This window comes from Pan paniscus, chromosome 7, assembly GCF_029289425.2.
Source record: "Pan paniscus chromosome 7, NHGRI_mPanPan1-v2.0_pri, whole genome shotgun sequence".
Classification (NCBI taxonomy): domain Eukaryota; kingdom Metazoa; phylum Chordata; class Mammalia; order Primates; family Hominidae; genus Pan; species Pan paniscus.
In genome coordinates this window covers 130,315,286-130,338,365 of record NC_073256.2, presented here as the reverse complement: position 1 = coordinate 130,338,365, position 23,080 = coordinate 130,315,286, and the positions used below count along the sequence as shown (strand labels likewise).

Genomic DNA, 23,080 nt, shown 5'->3' with positions numbered 1-23,080 from the left:
TTTTTCTTTATTCTTTCTTTTCATTTTTTCTTTCTGATTTTCTTTTTTCTCTTTACTTCTTTTCAGTTTTTTTCTGTTCCATCTTCTTTTCTTTTAATTTTTTTTTCTCTCTCACAAATATCCACTGAGTGCCAAGCTGTCTTCCAGTTGCTGGGTATACAGTATTGAACAAAACTTAGTGGACCCTGCTTTATTGAACTTATATTCAAGTGAGGAAGAAAAAGACAATAAACAAGTAAATAATTGTCTGATGGTAATAAGGGCTGTGCAGAAAATCAAAACAGGCTATATGATAGATGGATTGCTGCCTTAGTTTGGATGGTAAGGAAAGGACTCTGGGGAGTTAAAATTTAAACTGAGACCTAAATAACAGAAAGCAGACAGAGATGCTCTTGGAGCTATGCCTTGCAATTTCTCAGAGGAGAAAGCACACCAGGAAAAGAAAACAGCTAGTTAAAAAAAAGCTTGAGTTTAACTTGAGAAAAATAAAACCTTCTAATTCTGGTACTCAATGCACCAGGAGGAGAGTAAGGTAGTTGAGGTGGGAAACATAGGTAGGAAAAACACCATTTGGCTTTTAGGCCTCAAAAATGAGCTTTATTTTTATCTAAACCATTGGTGGACATTAGCAGGGAACATATATTATCAAATGTAATTTTTAAAGGAGTCACTTTAGCATGAATTTGAAGAAGAAATTTCAAGTGAATAGGAGCAAGCAGACAAATAATAAGATACAGAAATGCAAGTAACAGTTGATAGTTTCTTGGAGTATAGGTCTTATAGTACGCTTTTCAAATTTCATTGTGGACATGAATCACCTAGTAGTCTTGTTCAAATGCAGATTGTGACTTGATGGAATTGGAGTTGGATCTGAGATTTCGCATTTCTAACAGATCTCTAGGTTTGCTCATACACTGAGTAGCAAGAACTTAGATGAAGATGATCATCATGGAGAGAGAACAACATTTATCACACAGTCCCAACACTGTCTATTCATCATAGGATTTTGTTCTCCACTAGGATAATCACAATGTTGACAAGCTATCTCGGATAATATAGTAAAAACTAAACTTTATTCCATACGAGTGACTCAAATGGTGGGAAATTTATGAGTGCAAGGGATATTTTAAGGCAGATGGATTTTCTGAATCAATGTTAATGACACTAATTAGTTTTGGCAACCTTTAAGAATGGCTGAGCTATTGACATTCATTATGATTTTACTGGAAAGATCAGTAAAGGAATAGATGAATAAGAAAATCAACACCAAGTCAAATTTTAGCTCTAAATTTTAAATTTTACCCAAAATTCTATACTTTAAAATGGTTGTTATTTTTCAATGTATCAAATAACAAAGAGAAAAATACATCAGGGTTTAGTTTCCCTTTACTTACCATGTTTCAAATCCCTGAAAGGTTGATAGATGGAGGTAAAATAGTAAAAAAAAAAAATTTTTTTTAATGAAAAAAAGAAGAAAAGAAAATAAAGAGAAAAAAGAAAAGTATATAAAAGTTGATGCCAAATCAAAAATTCTCAGGAGTTAATCTTTAAGCATTGTTTTCTTATTTTATATATATGGTGAAATTACCTTTGTCTGCTTGAATTCCCAGGTCTTTATTTATGAGACTAACTAATGTATTTATTTTAATAGCATCTTTAAAGCATAACTAATAATAGACTGCAGAATTTATAACTTTTAAAAAATTATCTGGTTATGTATAATTCTTATAGAATTACTTAATTTTATTCATTTTATTTATTTATTTTGGATGTCGGAACTTTGACATTGGTAAAGTGAATACAAAAAATAGGGGAATGTCAACATTTTGGGTGGAGAGTTACATACAAATATTGATCATTGTATGCTTTATCAATATCCTGCCATACTTTTTGTTTACTTTTTCCATTGTTCTCTTGACTTTCCCTAATTATGTTATTTAATGGAAAGTTGTGTTTAATGTTTATAGAGCTATTTAATAATTCATGTTCAGAAATGTACCAATTTATCATTTAAATACATATTTATTGAATAGCATCCTTATTTTCTATCCATTACCTTATTTCATCACATTTTTGAAATTGTCAAAGCAATGTCATTCATGACAGTAAATACATTTTTATATTTCTAATTCTTTTATGTTTTGTTAAATAAGTTGTTTTTAAGAAGAAAGAAGAGAAAAAATAAAATGTTAGAATTTACTTGTTAACGGGTTTATGCACATTTAAAATGTATTAGATAAAAGTACTCAGAATGCCTGAGGACTTGAATGACAATATTAAACAATGAAAATTTATTTTATTCACAAATGGCAAATCTGCAAGTAACCATTTTAACATTTTTATCCAATGCTACCCTTCAAGCCATGCTTTTGAGTTAGTCCTATGTAAAGATTTTAAGAATTTCTGATGTCAATGTTCTTACTTCCTTTGAGTAGGTCTTTAAGGAAACCTACATATTTTTTTCAGATTTTCAGCCACTTTGTTTTTTTCACCTGTAACCGTTAATCAGATATCTTGTTAGCTTATTTTTATATTAACACACTATATCTCATTTTTAATAGAATGAGCAAATAAGGAAAGGTAATAATATGTACTGAATTGATCAAAAGAGAAGCTTAACTTTAAAGATCAGAGATGAAACCATTATGTGTGTAGCTGATTTCCCCAAATGGTTACCAGAGCTTATTTTACCTGTGAATGAGATCGTCACAGTGAATGTGACGTATGTGACTTTTAAATCTTTTTCTTTGTTAAAATATTTTGAAGGGGCTAGACTTTCTATTTGTGCTCAAAGCTGATGCCAAAGCAGACTCCTCTGCCTTTTGGAATATGAAGAAATGGTCCTATGTAGAGACATTTTTATCTTGTTCAGAATTATTTCAGGGCATTTTCACCCACTTTTGCAACAAGCTGCTTTCCTTGCATGTAGTTTTCTAGAGCATATGGCTACCCTGCTGTGCGCAGAGTGAAACCACACAACTAATCTTTACAATTTTAGGAAGAGCAGAACCTTCATATGTGGCAGAACAGCATGGTGTTAGGTTTAGGGTGCATTGCGTAGGATATTTTTCTCTTCACAATTACATCATTTGTATTCTAAAGCATTGACTATTGCTTTTTACTGTTGATGCTTGATCTCTCTTTATTTAAATTATTCTTCCAATTGTATTTTCTCATAATAGCAAATGAAACTAAAGTGACAGAAATTTCTAGATTAATTTTATCCAGAGCCCAGAGATGTTAGAAATTTTTCATTGAGGAGGCTTATATTAAGGGGGAAAAAAAAGTCTCATCAACTCTTCTGAACTTTCCCTTTAGAAAGGAATGCAGCCAAAGATGATTTTACTAAAAGGACTAGATGATTATTTGAATTTCACATAGCAGTTGGTTTTGCTACACCTTTTAATTTCATCTGTTCACACCTTTAAAATAAAGTATTATGAGGCTTCAGGCCACGGGGTTATACTTGGCACTATCATCAGATAGTTGATGTCTTCATTCAATATTAAATCTCGTTAATAAAGCTTTTGTGCCTTATGAACGTAAACATATTTAGGGTCAAATATTATTGATTACTTAAAATTTTATATCAAAATTAATAAATTAGGATAGGATACACTAATTGCATCTATTTACGGTTTTCTAAGATACGCACTTGAGAGAGTTCTGACTGAATATATGGAATTATGTTATCTATAGTCAGGTGGTATAGATGATAGTATTGAAGTTTTAGAGTCAAATGAATGACCATATTTTATTAACATATAGATAACCTTGGGCAATTAATTTAGCTCTTCTCCATTTCTACATTTTTTGAAAGGGGCGATAATTTTGCATGGATATTTTGTGATTTCAATGAGATAGTACACATAGAGTACCTAATGCTTTAGATGCACAGCCAGTAAATGATACTGCCCCTTTCTGGATCATTTGCAAGAAGAAAATATACTCTGGTTATGTAAAAATCCTGTAAGGTAAAGATAAATGTGAACAAATTTATTTAAAAAAGATTAGCAGAGTTTTGAATGTCTTAGGTAGCTTATTTCCTTAGGAAAAAATACATAGTTTAATGCAATATTGATATGGAATATTGGATACTAATATATACAGTTTGATTTAACACTATTCATATTGCTCTCATGTATAAGTTATACAAAAGTGAAGTGTAACATTCAACTCATCTCAGATTTCTATTAACTCCATATTTTTTCTTGCCAGTTTTACTTTTAATTGAATTACTTTTCAATTTCAATACAGCCAACTCATTTAAATTTTGTTTATCTACTCTATCTTTGTGAATCTCTATGTTTCTTACAGACATAATTGCTAGAAAACAGCACAGTTGTGTTGTCTAGATTTTCAAAACATTTTCTAAGAAACGAGTGAACAACCAATGGTAGGATGATGAGCAACAGCCAACAATAATTCTACCTAGATATTATCCTTTGAAGTATAATGGTGGTCATAAACAAATTAAGAGATGTTGAATACAGTATCTGAGATGTAGATTTCAATTAAATCTCTAATAATTTCCATGTACCAGAGGTATGTTCATCAGAGTACATTCCAAAACAATAGAATGTTGCCTAATTTGAGGAAGTTTTACTCACAGAGGATTATTTCCGAATGAGTGAATGTAAAGAAACCATAAGGAACCATGCTGTAACCTATGGTAGCAGCATCTGGGCTGTTACGATTCCCAAGTTGTTGGGATAAGGAAGAAAGTGAGATGTTGGACAAAATCACCTATTGTAGCCTTGCATTAATAGACAAATGCCCTTTAATTAAGAGTCCAGCAAACTCCAGTAATTGCAATGGTGAGGAATCCTGTGGAATAAAAATTCTGGTCTTACTTTCCTCCCTCCCTTCATCCGCCTGCTGGAATCCCCCAGAGGTTAAGGGAGTCTGTTGATAGAGTCTACTGCTTCAAAAGCTTAAATGTTAGGAAGAATCACCTGGGGATCTTGTTAAACTGCAGATTCTAATTCAATAGTTCTCAGTAGTGCTCTATATTCTGCTTTTCTAACAAGCTCCCAGGTGACGCCAGTGCTTCTAATGCAATGTCACAATTTGTGTAGCAAGGATGTAGCCATTCAGATCAAATTTCTGGGCAGAGAACAAGGAGGAGAATAGGGAGAATGGACCTGGAAAGGGAAATATAAAACATAGATGGGTATGATGAGTGTGTTGGCATTTTGAATAGCCATGAAATTAGCAGTAAAACACTGCATTAAATACAACCATCAGAACCCATCTATGTTTATTTTAAACAGAATCTAGGCACTGATATTAATATTTCTAGTGAATTTTAGTAAAATATAATGACCTGAAATCACAGGGATGATGGACTGTTGTTATTTATTAAAGCAATTAATTTTCTTCTGTTTCTTTCTGTATTTTTTTTGTAAATTTATAAAATTATTCAATGCACTAATGAAATTCATAGTGGAAGACTATATGCCACTGTCCACAGTCTGAAGAAAGTCATTAACTTTGGCTGCTGTTTTTCAAAAAGTTGCTTCTTTCCTAATTAATCTCATATTAGAAGGCCTTATAATATACATAAGTGATTTCTTATGTTGAGTGCAAAACAAATATTTAATGTAATAATATTTTATCATGAGTAAGAAAATATTAATGTTATCATTTTTCATGTTACAACTTACAATCAAATTATCTATGATAAAATTAACTTTTGAAATGAAAATACCAATTAGAAACAAAACAAAAGAAAATAACTTGTATTCTAGAGAACATAATATATCAGAAAAAAAAGTCCCAAGAAAGTGCATAAATTGAGTGGATATTAACTGTACAACTGAAAACAATTAAAAAAGTTAATTTGAAGCTGTCAGAAAATAAAGATTAAAAACAATTAAATTAAGGGCAGACAGTTTTAAAGTGTTAAAAGTATCTGTGAACTATACCAATGGTAACCCTTCCCATATGGTGACTTTTATTATGCCAATTATAAGAATCCCTAAAGAGAATATAAAAATCCCACATTTTTCATATAATCCTGACATTTTACAGCATACCATAACTGTAAGACCTGTTACGCCAAGCATTGCGGGTGCATCTGCTGTTGTCTGCATAAGTGCTATGGTTTCCTGAATTTGCTCCATTTCTAGGAAGAAAGAAAGCCCATATACAAATTTTAGAGTATTTATGCAATGATTAGTTACATGATTTTTTATATAGTTTTGCAGTCTGTTCACGGTCTCCTAAATAAAAATCAATAACTTTATCCAATCCTTAATGCCTATGAAAATTAACAAATTAGTTTTATTAAAACACAGTGTCTCCTCTCCATACTCACCACTCTGTTCAGTCTTCTAAGTGAAAAATTTACACTTATTTCTTAGCCTAAAATGATTGAAAAATAAGATTCCAAATATTTAGAAACTAGGTCAACCTCATTTCAACACTAAGACATTGTAGCTTCAGGATCTTCTTTTGTAAAATAGAAAATGGTCTTGTTAGTGGAGAATCTTGAAATACGTTAAATAATTATTCATATAATCAATATGATTGTATTTATATGGTTTTATACATTTCTACTAAATTTTCCATTTTGATCAAAGTTTTGGAGAGGTTTCTAACTTTGAATAGAAAAGTAAAATTTAAGTTAGAAATTTAGAGAACATAGATAATATATTTTGTGTATCGTCCCTACATAGTGAAAAAGACATAACACAAAATAGTTAACAAATTTTTGGTATATTGCATCACAAATCAGAATGGCTTCTGAGACTAACTAGACCTTAATATTATAAATGGTAAATAATATTAGTACAAATAACTAACATTTAAAGATTCTTGCTACATGTTGATTTCTAAAATTTATTGTGTAATTTAAGCACAATAGTAAAATTGTGATTATATATTTTCTTTCACCTAAAAATTGAGCATCACATACATTTTATATTTACACATCATACATGCAAGAGTAAGTGCTATGTACAAATGAGCATTGTGGCATAATTAGGAGTTTAAGATTTAAAAAAATGTATTGGCTGTTCTGAACCATATTACTTGTCTCTAATGATTTTTTAAATGGAGAGTACATTACGATCTTAAATAATTATAAAAATGAATATATACTATTTCCTAATAAATTTAACTAGTTCAATTCCATCATTTATGAATTCAAAAATATGTTAACTCTCGTGTATCCCTAGTATGTTTATCTCTACCAATGAATTTTTCTGTACTTTAAGAACTTTTTTTAATTTTTATTTTTTGTGTGCTTTTTAAAATACTTAGTTGTACTACTACATTTCTCATCAAATTATGGCCATTGCTTTTCTTTATACAAAGTTTATCTTCATTTCTTTTAAACATATTTTGAAATGAAATATTTTTCACAAAGATTCATGAGCTACTTAACATTATGTCACTGAGTTTTCTATTATATCGTCTTCCTGTGTAACCCAGAAACATTATCTAATTGTTGCAGGATACCTCTAGTCACTTTTTTAAAAATTATGCTACAGAAACATTTATAAGATGTATTGTTTTCTCAGAAGATTGTATTATTAATACAGTAGTAAATCTTATATGAAAGATGTTAAAGGAGATACTGCAGGAATATTGTTTAGTTTTCAATCTAGCAGCAGTATAGTTTCTTGATTTTTCTTTGTGTAAGGATTACATCAAAGAAGTCATCATTAGCAGCCTCTGTGATAAGTATGTTCTGAAAAGTGTTTTGTTCAGCCAGTACAGGATGTAGAAAAAAAAAAAAGTTAAATTTTTGTACTTGCTGACTTGTAACATAGAGCCACTATTTACTTTTAAACAAACAAAAAAATGTCATCTTTATACAGTTAAATAATTTTATAACTCCCCTACACATTTAAATCTCTGGAATAGAACTGATAATTCTGATGACATTAGTCTTTATTTCCTTTCACTCAAATTCTACTCCTAAATAGTTAAGAATTACATCTCTTAGAACTGAATAGAAAAGTTAATCGACATGTCCCGTGTCTTATAGACTGAGAACATAGGTCTGCTAACTCCTAATCCACTAAGCAAAATGCCAAAAATAACACACTCTGTTTTAATATTACTTTAACCTCCTAGTCAGTGACTGATTAGTCTTAGTACTCATGTAAATAAATCTATTGTCAATAGTGATATGTGCCACTTTCTCAAAATCAAATACACGCCTAGAGACATGTTAGTTATTTTCAATATCCAAAACATTAAAAGGAAATTATTGTATTAGTAGTATAGTTTATTAGTTTACTATAAAGTAAAAGATAAGATTATAATTAATAAATTCAAAATAAAAAGTGGGAAACGCACATCCAGGTATCATATCAAACACAGCACAAAAGAAGACGAGAAAGGCATTATTGTACATTTGAAAAGAAAGGTTACAATGAAGCAGAAATAAACAAAAACATAAACAGGACACTAGTTACTTGTTCATAAGAACTTATTTTCCTTTTTAAAAGAATTATAATATGATTGAATTATAGATTTATAATACAGCTACTGACACTTCCAAGATACTTTATTGTTAAAATAAATACCACAAACTTGGAAGAATAAAATAAATACAAAGTTAGAGTATACCATTCATTTTACCTTCATTATTGTCTTAGAATATAATCCAAGTGGAAAATGAGGAGGGCTTCAGACTGTTCTGAAAACATTTAATAAATGCCACTGTCTTCTATGAGAGCCCCATGCAAACATGAAAGTTAATTATTTCTAATTAAAACAATGTTCTGCTAACTAATACTAAACATGTCTGTTTCTTCTTTTTCAAAGATAATGTTCTACATATTACATATTTTCACTATATATGCATAGCAATGAAATAGAATAATATATTTCAGATATGTAACTTTTGAGATTATGTAATGAAGGACTCAATTTTTAGAGGAACTTCAAGCCAGGAAATGTTTTATTACTTTAAGTTATAGAAGCTTAGTGATAAAAACCAATTGAAGGTCACCTTTTCCAAATCTCCACCTTATACTTAAATTCCTTCTACTACATCTATTTAATATGATCGATTTCCTAACATTAAAGGCCAGTACCAACACTAAATATAGTACTTCCCAATCTATTTTATCCCACCAATACCAGATGTTCTCAAGTTACACTTACAAAGTTTTTGTAACATAAAACATAAAGACAAATGCCTGTTTCATCAAAAAAGTTGATATTGGAAACAAAATCAATCTATGATTTATATGCGTGAATATATGGTTAATTTTTATAGTAGGCATTTTAATTTAAGTCATTTCAAATAATGACTTTAGCTGATTAACATGAAAATTAGATGAGGTTTAAGTAAGAGTCAATCAATATCTTTTTTTGTAAGTTTTTTAATGCAATTTTGAATTTATATTGATCTTGAAGACAACAGACAACCTGGAAGACGCCACAGTGATAATCCACTAGGTGGCTTAAAACTACTCTAATACAAGTTACAAAACAAAGTGCTTTTGCTAGTGTCCAGGGCTTACAACTAAATAAAGAGGGATTTGATTGCTGGCCTGATATTCTTCCCTGCCAGGCCTTTCTTGTATTATAAAATATTTCTATTACACTAAACAAAAAAACAGTCAAACTGAACATGTAATGAAAAATTTTAAAAAATGATTAAAAATTGTTTAGCATATGAAAGAAAAGAAAATGAATCTTTGTGCATATGCCTATCAATCTTGCATTTAATGCTTTCTAAAATTATTAGAGCATACATAGTTTTTCTGTATTTCATCTTGAGATTTACAAATGAAAGTGCTTCATCTTGGGCGTTCATTTTTTAAAATCACTTCCTCCCATCATAGTTCACGATCAATAAAGGGAATTCTCCCAACAAAATACCTTTAGTTAAAAGACTCAGAATTAACAATATTATATATATTCATTCATACACTCATACAAATACGACATGCACTTTTGGAGGCCGGGGCGGGTGGATCATTTGAGGTCAAGAGATCGAGACCAGCCTGGCCAACATGGTGAAACCCTGTCTCTACTAAAATACAAAAAATATCTGGGCGCGGTGGTGCGCGCTTGTAACCCCAGCTACTTGGGAGGCTGTAGCAGGAGAATCGCTTGATCCTGGGAGGCGGAGTTTGCAGTGAGCCGAGATCACGCCACTGCTCTCCAGCCTGGGCGACTGAGCGAGACTCCGTCTCAAAAAACACACAAACGCGGCCGGGAGCTGTGGGTTTACACCGTTTCCCAGCACTTTGGAAGGACAAGGCAGGCAGTTCACCTGACAGGAGTTTGAGACCAGCCTGGCCAACACGGCTAAACTCCTTCTCTATTATAATTACGAAAATTAGCCGCGTGTGTCACACGCCTGTAATCCCAGCTACTCGAGGGGCTGAGGCAGGAGAACTGCTTGAATCCGGGGGACGGAGGTTCCAGTGAGCCGAGATCGCGCCACTGCACTCCAGCCTGGGCGACCAAGCGATACTCATTCTCAAAACAAACAAACAAACAAAAATATGACATGAACAAAATATTTTTTCTGCCTTTGAGGAGCTTACCATACAGTGGAGGGAATTGCCACACATGACACACTGTGTAAACATTTTCCTTAACTTGTATAAAATACCATAATTTATTTTAACATTAACTCTATAATAAATTTTACATGCTTATTACTGAAATGCATCAGGTTAAAAAATCAGGTTAATTTTCTAAGTTAAATATGGTCATTAGAAGCACTCATTACTTGATGACAAGTCAAGATTTATGCTCTGTATCTTTTATAAATCGTGAAATCTATATTTTATGGTATATATTGTAATATTAAATACCTGATACATGATTTAGAATAGTCTTGTAATTAATACATGCAATATTTATCCTTTTAATTTATTTATTAGGAGATATACATTATTCTTTCCGTTAAAAATATAAACAGCTAAAGTGTTTTCTGTTTAACATATTTTAAATTTTTTGTGAATTTAAATTTTATGTTATTAATTCACACTTTGTCATGTCCAAAAATGGATATTCTCCTGACCTTTCATCTTCTGCATCTGTATTACAATTATTATAGTTTTTATTTAAAAAGTATAGATGTATCATTATTAAAGATAAATTGACATATAGATGCTTATAAAAGAGAAAACTAAGGTGCTTTTAGAAGCAGGAAAAACCTTACCCAACCAAATAATTAAATCAAGATACTTGTAAGTAGGCATGCTAATCTGTCCCCTTTTACACACACTGCCACTGCCCCCCAATATTAGTAACTTATTATTTACAACATTGAACTCTTTGATCCATAGGATTTTATTCTTTTGCAATTTTCTCCTTTGGTCTGATAATCTTTTCCTTTAGTTTTCTTTATTCTTTTTGAAATCCAGACGTGTTAAAATCACCATGAAATCTTCAGACCTATTTTTAATACTTATAAAGTCAAATCTTATAATGCAGAGAAAAGTAGAGGTAGATTCCTACTTATAATTCATGTTTCCAATGGAAAAATCTAGAATTATGCCAGAAAATACAAAATGCAAATTTTGTTAAAAAGTATTTTGAGACAGCAGAAAATTCACATGTGACAAAACTAAAAGAGCAGCTGAACTCTTCAGAAGAATTAAACTTTAGGTTACCATCAGGGTGGGGATGAGGGTAGAAGAGAATCACAACAAAAAGCATCACTTGGGAGGGATGTAGTCATTTTTTCACCATGAATAAGGATTCACAGTTAAAGAATCTTAAACTATAAAGAGAGAAGCCATCTAGTCTTAGCTGCTTATTTAAGAGAAAAAAGCAGGTAAAAAGGCAGATTCTTGTCCAAAATCCCACAACTAATAATAACTAAGAATCATCCTTATAAATCCTGCTCCAACGATAATATTCCTCTTTTTTAAAATATATGCTGTGTGTATAGATAGTTCATATATTATATTCACATAAACCATCAGGCCCTTTCTCTACTATCCTACTTTTGAAGTTATTAACAAGAAAAAAATTACCTTAAAATGTTTCATAAACCAATAAATATCCATAATTCGAACTAATTGCTTAGAATGACGTTCAGAAATAATGAAGTGGTAATTTTAAGCCATCTAACAAAAAATCATTTTTGCTTTTTTTTAAATTTATAGCGTGAAGAAAACCTAATTGCATAACATTTAAGGCTGTCATCCTTCATTATAAACCTGATAAAAAGTAATATGTAAAGATTTCCACACTGTAACTGAGCAAGTTATTTCCTGTATATACTATGTTTTGTAAAAGAAAATAATTGAATTAGGGAAGGGTGATGAGGAGTGATTGGTCAATGGGGACAAAATTACAGTAAGATAGAAGGATAAGAAGACATAAGTTCTAGCATTTGATAGCACAATAGGGCAACTATATTTAACAGTATCTTATATTTCAAAATAGCTAGAAGATTTGGAATGTTTTCAACACAAAGACATAATAGATATTTGCAGTGATGAATGTGCCAATTACTCAGATTTGATCATTACACATTGTATGCTTATATCAAAATATCCTATGTACGTCATAAATATGTACAACTACTATATCTAAAAATTGTAGTAAGATATTTTAGATGGGCTCAAAATAGCTGTAGTTCACTTTCATACATTTTGTGCAATATGGACTAACAGCAATTGTAGTGTCAAAAGCAATGATAATGAATGGAAATGATTGACAGAACTATTAAAATAAATTTTAAACTTTTCTAATTAAGTCATTTTCTTAAATGTGTTCTAACATTTCAAATAGACTAAATTTTTAGGAAATTTATTTTAAAGAACAAACCTATTAAATCCCTCCCACTATTCTAATACTCCAGCATTTTTACTTTGCTAGTTTAATTTATTCCATAAAAGTTGATGATTTCAAGTGGTTTATGATAAACTGCTAAGATTTCACTTTTATATAAAAATCTGGACAGTTTAAAAAAGCACAGCTTAAAAAACTGTGTATATGCAGGATTTTCCCTGTAGAATATTTAAAATCATTCTACACTGCTTAGTATTTTACTACTAAGTGATTATATTGCTTTAAAAAAAATTCTTCTGGGTACTATATCAGGCTTAAGAAAGTGGTTTCTTTATCTTGCATAAGTCCATGCTAACAAAATTTGTTAACTTGAATTTCATTTTAAAATTGTATTTCCTGATACATGTTTTTGTTTGTTTTCTTAACTAGTGAAAAAGGCCATAGATTTTAAATCTAGAGGATTTAAATTGTTTCCAGGGAAAGACAACAGCAACAAGTTTTCTATCTGTGAGTGTACTTCTTTTTTGTTACTTTCTCTAGTGCAAGAGTGAAGTTTGTGGTGTCTGTGTTGTTTGTATGTGTTTTACCAAAATATTTGTGTATTTACCAAATTAACTGCATTAATATCTGTGTAACATGCATGATGATTATTCAATATTTTATATTTAAATGTATATTGATTTAATGGATTAACGTGGCAAACTCCCAGCCTCAGATTATTTTTGATAAAGTTTATTTTATATTTCAAGATGTGAAAATATTCTTTTGATCTTAAGTCTTGAGGACACTCAAGTTTAGTTCTAGAAGGTGAGGCGAAAATGAGTAAGATTTCTAAAATTGGTGGTTTCTTGTAGGAATTCTTGATTGACTATATCTTAATTTCAACATAAGTGCTTTTCTAAGAAAGATTACTTTTAAAATAGCAATTTTCATTTCAGAAAAACAAGTCTTAATTTGAGCTAATTTAGATAAACCTATGAAATCAAATATTTTATAAAATGATTGATTAATTATTGCTATTCACTTCTTGAAAATCTTTAAAAATGGCCTGAAGTACACAATTTCACTTACAAAATCAGGGCTCTGAAGTTCATCCCAAAATCTCAGATTAAGAATCACTGAATTAGAGCATTCATTTAAATTACCATAACCAAACACGAAATTTTTTTAGTAGAGCTATGTATTTTTGTAGTCCAAATTAATAGCAGTTGCTGGAAATTGTCAACAATACTGTTGCATATTAGAAACTTTGAAACAAGCCATTTATGACACAATACTTGACTTCCAAAATAACATTGCTAATATATGAGTAGTTATTTCAAATTTCATACATGTTGTTACTTTTATTCTTCAACAAGAGTATATTTTTTAACTTTATTTTTCTTCAGTTCCAAATGACCTCATGAAATAAGTTTATAATTATTTCTTTAACAAAAATCATTTATTATAGCTATATCAAAAAGGACTTTATATGTTTATTGACTTGTACATATAAACAGTAATTGACAAAAATTTAGCAGTTATATCAATTATCGAGAAACAAACTTGGAGTCTTATATCAAATATTTAATGGTGTCATAATTTTCAAATGTGATTTTTACATTTTATTAGTTAGACTTGAGAATATTAATCCAAAACCAGAAGAGATATCACTAGGAAACCATTGATCTGGTAGGGTTACCTGTTTCAAAAGCACTAAACAGCTAATTTCAAAGGGTTTGGTTGTCTAATTAATATTTCTTCATGTATTTTGGGGGCTAAAGTCGTTTTCAAGATTGATACTGTCAGTTTTTAAGGAAAAGAAGCAATGCTACAATATGACTTTTATAGAAATTATTCAACACATTTTTGAGAGAAAGATGTATTTTCTATGATAAAAAATACAAATTTAAAAAATCACCAGGTGAGATGGCTCTTACATATCAAATTTCTTCAGGTCATCATGAAATAAAACTGAAATATTAGCAAAATTAAATATTATGTTTACTACATTTTTTTCTAATATTTTGTGTAGCCAATATATTTATTTCTGAATTCTAAGTAGAATTACAGCATATTAGAATGGCTTACCCTCTTCTCAATTTGTCTACACGTATGTTATTTGACATGTTGCATGGTTCAAACTTCCAAATGTTCAGGGAAATTCAGACTATTTGTACTAAGAGATCTAGGATTTATCAAGGCATTGTAAGATGTATGTAACTCTATATCCCTGTTGGTATATTGCCTTAGTGGAAATATATATTATTTTCACTTTTCTTGTACATGGGTTGTGAAGGTGAACAAAAAGGGAATTCAGACATGGGTGTATATGTAGGAAAAAAAATTCTAATAAAAATATCTTGTTTAAGAAATATTTGCTTTAAAACAGGCAAAAAGCTAATATGAGGCAAAAATGTTAATTTGCTCCATAATTTTAAAATAAATTTTGCATTTATTCATTGTATTTTCTATAAAAATCTTTTTAAATACTCTTGGTTTTTCATTTTTTTGAAGATAAGTAATTCTCACTTCAATCAAAATATTTTTTGCAAATTTCCTGTCATAAAATAGCAAGCCAACATTATTTTAAATTTCATTTTACTATAATTTGTTTCTAAAGTATTTAATAACTCATTTCAAAAACATATTCTTTCATGGTTGTTTGCAGTAGAGTTATATTGTTTTAATTTGTATCATTATTATATATCTGTTTCAAATACACATTCAGATATTGATCTCTTTAATATTTATTCAACCTAGGACAAAATAATTAAAAAGAAAGTTTTTATCTGACATTCATCTTTCAAATAAGAAAAAATAATAAAGCTCATGTTCTTTGAAAAAAAGATCAATTCTATGATGGGCACGGCCCAAAGTCAGTATAAGCATGGAGGACATCAAATTCCCAAACTGCCAAAGTATGTGTGTATACTCATAATGGCACCTTTAGATTTTAAGTAAGAAATGAATTAACAAGAGATTCAAGAAGCTCCAGTAGTGTTCATGGGCAGAGTTTGGCTGTTAAATGGCTGATTCATATTTTTTTTTTTCAGCTTTTATACCTGAAATCTGAATTGCCCTTATCTACCCCGTGTTCTTTTTCAAAAATTGATTTCACCAAGAAAAGAAACTATAGATTTAAAAAAAATTAAGTAAACAGGTTTTATATTTTTAAAATGTTAAAATTAATGAACTAGTAGTCTTTCCAAATTCTTTAGTAGGCTCCTCTAGAATATTTTTGTGGAATTATGAGGAAACTGTGAGCCTGCCATAAATGATTGTGTTTTCTTTCTTATTCTTCAAATCCATACTTTTATTCATTCATATTATCCACTCAATTCTTTAGTAGGCTCCTCTAGAATATTATTGTGGAATTATGCGGAAACTGTGAGCCTGCCATAAATGATTGTGTTTTCTTTCTTATTCTTCAAATCCATACTTTTATTCATTCATATTATCCACTTATTCCACAGTTCCTCCATGGCAGCACTATGCTAGACTAAGAAGGTAAAAGAGTGAATAAAATATATTTTCAACCCTTAAGGATTCAATATTTTATTGGGAAGCTAAATTAGTTAAGAGATAACTCTTTGTAGAATATGAAGTGTTTTAGTATAAAAAATAACAACACAATGTTGATATCAGTGATGTTTGAGTTCAGAAAAAGATCCAAAGCACTTGATATTATAAGTTGAAATAAAAATTTAAATTAATTTTTAAAAATCTGAGAAAAGTGACAATGTAAGCAGCTGGAAGAGGTAATGTGGAGGTAAATTTTAGTCAGAGTCCACTTATTTTTATCTTTAGGGTATATTATGTGCTATATAAAATCAGAAGCCATAAGAAAACATACTTACACTATTCATGTAATTAAACTTTTAGAGAGCACTCATATTCTTAAAATTCTGCAAGTTGCTATGCAAATTAAAAGAAGTAAGAGTGATAAATCTGTCCAATTGCATCAATGGCACTGTGAAATGAAAGCAGATGACTGAATGAATACTAACTTCATTTAATTGTCTTGGCATCACTTAGCTATGGGCAATTCTGAAATACATAAATATCAAAAGAAATGAAAGATAGATTGCACTTTTTTCTTAATTTAAAAAATTTTAAATATTTACAGTTAACATTAAATACACGTACCACACAGAAGCTCTCTCATTATCCTTACATTTTAAATTGGAAAGTTTTTCCTCTTGCAGATGTCCAGAAATGGTGGTTTAAATGACACTTTCAAGCAGACAGAAATAACTTGACAATTAAAATAATAAGAACTGGGATTAATTAGGTGAAAGTGGTGAAATTATACACATGCTCTGCATTTTAAGGTAAAATGTTTGGAAAAGTGTTTTGAATTGTAGTTAATGACATAGTTTCTGCCTTGCCGAGCTTTCTGAACAGCTATAGAGCTCCGGGTTAATAGTAGAATTTCTCAAATCAGACTGCCTGAGTTTAAATATAGATTCCCATTAACTAGCAATATGACTTTGGACACATTTCTTAACCTCTCCATGACTCAGTTTTCTCACCTGTAGGAGGTGTAAAATAATAGTAGCTACTCCTAAGATGGTTGTGAGAACTAAATGGGGTAATACACATAAAGTATGTAGAATAGTTCTGGACCTATAGTATTATGTAAGTGTTAACTATCATTTAAATTTATATAAAATATTTAACAAAATTTTAGTTTAACACAAAATGACAGTGAAATGTAAAAAAATGGGATTTTTCTTATTTTTATTTTCTAATAATGTATTCACAAACTGCTTGTCCATTACCCTATAATCTGTGTTATATGTCATAATACAAAAAAGTAGTTAGGCTTAAGTCATGCCACCTCTTTTCCTCATTTCCATGCCACATTTAAAAAAGTCACATTTTAATAAACATATACTACAATATTTCCAAAAGCCTTGCAAAGATTGGAAAGAGGATATTTTTTCACAGAAAATGTTCAGTTCTTTGAAAACAAATATAAGGTGGTATTGTCAATCAAACAACTAGGACATATTTGTTGAAAATGTATTAAATAGGTATATTAAAATAATGTTTTTTCTCTATTTTTATCAAGTATATAATCTTTTTCTATAGATAACTAAAGGTATGTGAAACTATTAATTTATCCTGTATTAAGATAATTTTAAATTAAATAAAAAATTGTCCAAATGAAATACTCCAAGCTATTTAAAAAGATAAATTAGAATAACATGGAAAAAATGAGTGATTATCTTTTGGAAGAAGTGGGACTTGAGCTAAGTCTTGAATATTAGATAGGATTTTGATAGCTAAAGGGGAAGGAAAGGAAAACATGGAGACATGGAGAAAACACAAATGTGTGGAGTCAGTATGTTCAGCAAATTGCAGAACAGCCAACAGACAACGGGACTTGGGTGATGGATGCATGTTGGTGACTAGTGAGAAATAAAATTGATACAGTAGAAAATCTAGAATAATTGGAGATTTGAGCAGTAATAAGAACTGTGTTTTAGAAAGTTTAGTCCTCCTCTGGTATTCAAGATGTATTGGAGGTGGATGAAAATGGAATCATAAAAGCATCAAAGTGATTAGGTTGAATTTGAGTAGATAGATTAGATGACAATGGAAAGTTTGGTAGATAATCAAATAGGCCATTGAAAGATTGAGAAAGGAACTTCAAAAGAATTAGAAGTCATTAGCATATAGGTCATTCTGTCAAGGCATGAGGGAAATTCAAATATAGAGAGTTGTGAGCCAATGCCTTTCAATTTGTCCGCTGTAGTAGAATCAGCAAAATTAAGAGTGGCCAAAAAACCTAGAAAGGTAAAGAGAGATTGTATAGCAAGTTAGAGAATAAGAAAAACATAAATATCCTATGATTTGAATTAGTGAGCTGTAATACAGTTGGCAAGAAGGATATGGTTGGTAATACTAAGAAAATTATTTTTTTAGAATGCTGTAAAAACATGCAAAATCCTATGTTTAATTTAGAAAACGACAACTTTACCACAACTATAACTGTTGGGCAGTCATCTGTTAGCTATCTTCTTATCTGATGAATCAATTTGAATTAAATTACTATATTCAGCAGTCCAGTGGTTCTCAATTTTGACTTTATATTAGAATTACCTTGAGAGTTATTATTATTTTTAAAATGGCTCACACCTACAACCCCAACACTTTGGCACCTTGGATGGCCAAGGCAAGAGGATGGCTTGAGTCCAGGATTCCAAAGCTACAGTGAGCTATGATTGTGCTGCTGCACGCCAGCATGGATGGCAAAGCAAGACCCTGTCTCTTTAAAATAAAAACCAAAAACTCCCAAAAAACTGATGCCAGAGTCCTACCATAGATTTATTGCATTAGAATATCTAGAGGTAGAAGTAGTCATCTTTATTCTTTCAAGAAGGATCTACCTGTGTTTTCAGTTCACAGTGGAGGACAACAAGCATTGGATGGTTTAGATTTTTTTTCTCTCTGGAATCTCTACTTAGGCACTACTTTTTCTAAAAAAAAAAAAGCAGGTAAATTGATAAAAAGTAAAATAATAGAATTTGTCCTCCAGTTCACTTTAAGATTGAATTTATTAAACAATATCACTCAGATATTTCAGTACTATCTGACTGAATAATAAAAATCTAACTTGGGGATTTAGATATCCAATGTGGTCACATTCACTGAAAAAATTAATACATCTTTGACTTTCTGCTTTGAAGAAACTGCTGAAAATGTGCACAAAAGCTAAATAAATCATATTCATGGAAGTTGCTTGAGGGTAAAGCCATTGTTTTGGTTTACACCATTATGTAATAATTTAAAGGCATACCTAGTCATTTGCACCACTGTTGTATTTTAATGCTGGCAGATCAAATTGCTTTATCATATACCAGATAAGAAGTGTTAGAACTTTGAACTTTGTTCATAAAGTCGTATTTTTTATTACACCTTCAAAAATAATAAGGATTCAAATAAAACTATCATAACTGGTGGTTGACTTCTTTGTTGCCAATGATTAATGGAAACTCTGGACACTGATACCCTGAGAATGTGTTTCCAGAGATTTTCCAATTTGATGGAAACTAAAAACAAAAGTGATAAATGTTAATGTGTTAATAGGCAGACTAATACAAGTCATTGAATATGAACAGCAAATGTATTTTCTCATTAGTTCATAAAATGCTTTTGCCTTCTTTATTGTTTTATAAAATTATAGTTTAACAAATGCTTAAATGACAGTGATTATAGTGACAAAATACAATAATACATCTTATGTATATTTTAAAATTAATATCATCGATTTTCTAATCACATATATTTTGTTTCTTTTTTCTTTTTTCCCTGCTGTTGCAGTAAATGAGGGAGGTATTAAAACAGCTTCCAATTTATGCCCAGATCCAGGAGAACCAGAAAATGGGAAGAGAATCGGAGCAGATTTTAGGTAATATTTTAAAATATTGACTTCATTATTTATCTTGTCAAGGTTTATTTTAATTTAAATGTTTAAAATAGCTAATAATATAAAGATGAAGTCTTCGTAGCATCAAACTGCATTTTATCAATGTATTGCTATTAATAATATTTAATTATTTTAAAGGGATTAGTTAAGTAATGCATTAACTTTATTAGAACACTTTTTTTTAGTTTAAATGATTAATTTCTCATCATATAGTAAGTGAAAAATCATGGGATTTAGATTTTAAAGACATAACTTTGAGTTCCAGTTTTGCTACTTATTAGTTGTCTGATCTTGGGTAAGTTGCTCTATCCTGTTTGCCTGAGTTTCTTCTTCTGCAACATGTAAATCACATTTACCACATATAATGGTGAGTTTCAAATGAGGCAATTCCTGTAAAACCTTCCAGCAAATGTTCTATAAACATCTTATTTGTATTGTGTAATTATAACTTCAGTAGAAGTTTTATATCCATCACAAATTAGTATTAATTTTATCAATTTAAAATTAAGTTAACAAACAACCTAGAGAATTTACGTAGTATACTGTGGCAGCCATTAATTTACATAACTATCAAATAATGCTTTTTAATAAACTTGAATTTTTCTTAGTCCTCTATAATCTTTTACAAACAAAAGATTACAAAAAGCCTATCAAAATATTAGATAATAATCTCATGAAAACTCACAAATACCTATTTTTACAGAGTGTCCATGGTAAATTTTATTTTTCAATTATTGATGATAATGTTTATTGTTACAGATACCACATATTTTTTATTTTTACTTATTCATTTTATTTGTATAAAGCACAAATGATACTCTAAAGAATATCTCTATGAAGAAAAAAATAGTTCTTAGAATATAGACCTATAATAAATTTCCCCCATGGATCTTTCAGAATGACTTAAAGTTACATTTTGCTATACTTGGAGTGAAAAACAATAATACGATTTCCACACAAACACAATTGTAATTTTCTAAAATGTTTACATAACTTTAACCACGCTCGAAACTTAATACAGATAATAATATTTGAAGGAACACACTAAAGAGAAATTCAAAAGATTTGGGGACTAGTCAGACTTTGACCTGTTATACTGATTTTATTAAAATCAACTAAATCTTTCAGCCTTAATGACTAATGGTTATATCTTACAGACCACAAAGTGATAAGCAATTAAATAATTATTTTTTCCAAGTATTTTTTATTTCTTATACAATCTTATAAGCATTTACTATTTTATCCCTACATTTTAAATGAGAAAACTGAAGTTTATTTACCTGGCTAATAATTTGATGGAACTGGGATTTGAACTCTTGACTTGCAGACTCCAAAACCTGACGTTTTAATCACTATATTATAATATATTACACTTCAAAGTCAAACAAATTTCATTCAGATTATATCCCTGAAATAAATTATCTTGTCTTCTGCAAGAGTTAGTTTCCTCAGTTCTAAAATTGAGAATAATAATGTATATCTTATTGGGTTGAGGAGAAGATCACATGAGATAACTTATGCCTCATAGTAACCATACAGCTTTTGACAAAATAAGTACTCTATTAATACAAACTGCTATTACAAAGTAACATGTACAATATTACTGATGACATTAATATTTACTTGGTCCAATGATTTGCAAATTAGATTAATGATTTATTGGAAATCAACTTAAAAATAATATAATGTGATAGTAATATAATGAGCAAAATTACCTTCAAGTGCAGTAGATTTCAAGCCATTCAGATGTAATCACAAATTTAGAAAATTACTCAGAAGTCAAAAAGAAAATAGTAAGATTCTATGACAGAGAATAAAGATGTCTCAAGGTGGGTACCTACATAATTTAAGAGGTCCTACTCCCATGGATATTGGAAGAATTATATGTGTCCCACTGGCAGGGAAGGAATAGCCTGAAAAGAAAGTGCTTGATTACCTGTTCCAGAAAACAGAGTTCAGTGAAACTCAATTATAGAGCGTAAATAGGAGAAAATAATAGAATGAAGTAGAGGAAATAAGGAGAAACCAAATATTTGCATCAGAGAAAGTAAGCAGGCAGCCATTCAGCCTAATATGGACTGAAGATATGTTTTGTTTTAAATACATTTTTTTTTAATGGAGACAACATTTAAAACTCAGAATATTATACACACACACACACACACACACACACATATTTCTGTATTCTCTTATTATATTTGGCAACTTAAACCTACACACTTTTAGGGTAACATCTGCTCAGAACCAGTTAACAACTTGTCTCTCTAGGCTGGGCAGGATCTCCCTGGCTCACCATGTGTACCCATAGGCTACTTTACTCATTTAGCTCACCTGCCTATGATGGGAAGTTGTAAAGATTTGTAAGTGACCTGATCCAATTTATATATTCAGTAGATCATGCTTTCTATTTTAGCTCAGTGATTGAAGAAAACTTAAATTTTAGTTAGGTTTCTTCAGTAGTCTGAGTGAAAGACAGTGGAGATTTGGACTATGGTGTTGGCAGGGAACGAGACAGATTCAGGATATCTTTTGAAGATAAAAGCTTTAATATCCCATGAAAATTTGATGTGGAGAGTAAGAAAAAGGAAAGAATTAAGGATGAGGCTCAATTTTCAAGGCTTGAACAATATGAGGATGGAGTGAATTATAATGTTTAATAAAGTGTGAACATCCAGAGATTTCTGGAGAATAATTGAGAGTTCAGTTTTGAAGTTGTACATTTTAGAAGATTTAGAGATTTCTAGGCAGATATGTTAAGTGATTAGTTGAACATAATTGAAATTCAGAGATATCAGGGAACCATAGGCATATATACATATTATAAAAATGTTAAACATCATTTTCTTTAAAAAATTATGTGTAGATAACATCATTTAAAATAAGTAGAAAGACAAGAGAACTTGTGATGTCGTCTCAAATATCTATTTGACGAACTGA

At 30.2% G+C, this 23,080-nt stretch overlaps 1 protein-coding gene across 2 annotated transcripts in view; it reads left to right on the top strand.

Moving 5' to 3' along the window:
* The window catches only part of CSMD3 (CUB and Sushi multiple domains 3), a 1,211,357-nt gene that overhangs the window by 465,606 nt on the left and 722,671 nt on the right, over positions 1–23,080 (top strand). Inside the window, exons 8-9 of one of the 2 annotated variants that reach the window (XM_003823338.5) lie at positions 13,156–13,233; positions 20,038–20,125. In XM_003823338.5, the coding sequence (XP_003823386.3) occupies positions 13,156–13,233; positions 20,038–20,125 (166 nt within the window). The remainder of the gene's footprint in view (positions 1–13,155; positions 13,234–20,037; positions 20,126–23,080) is intronic. The other variant, XM_034966508.3, reaches the window with a different exon arrangement.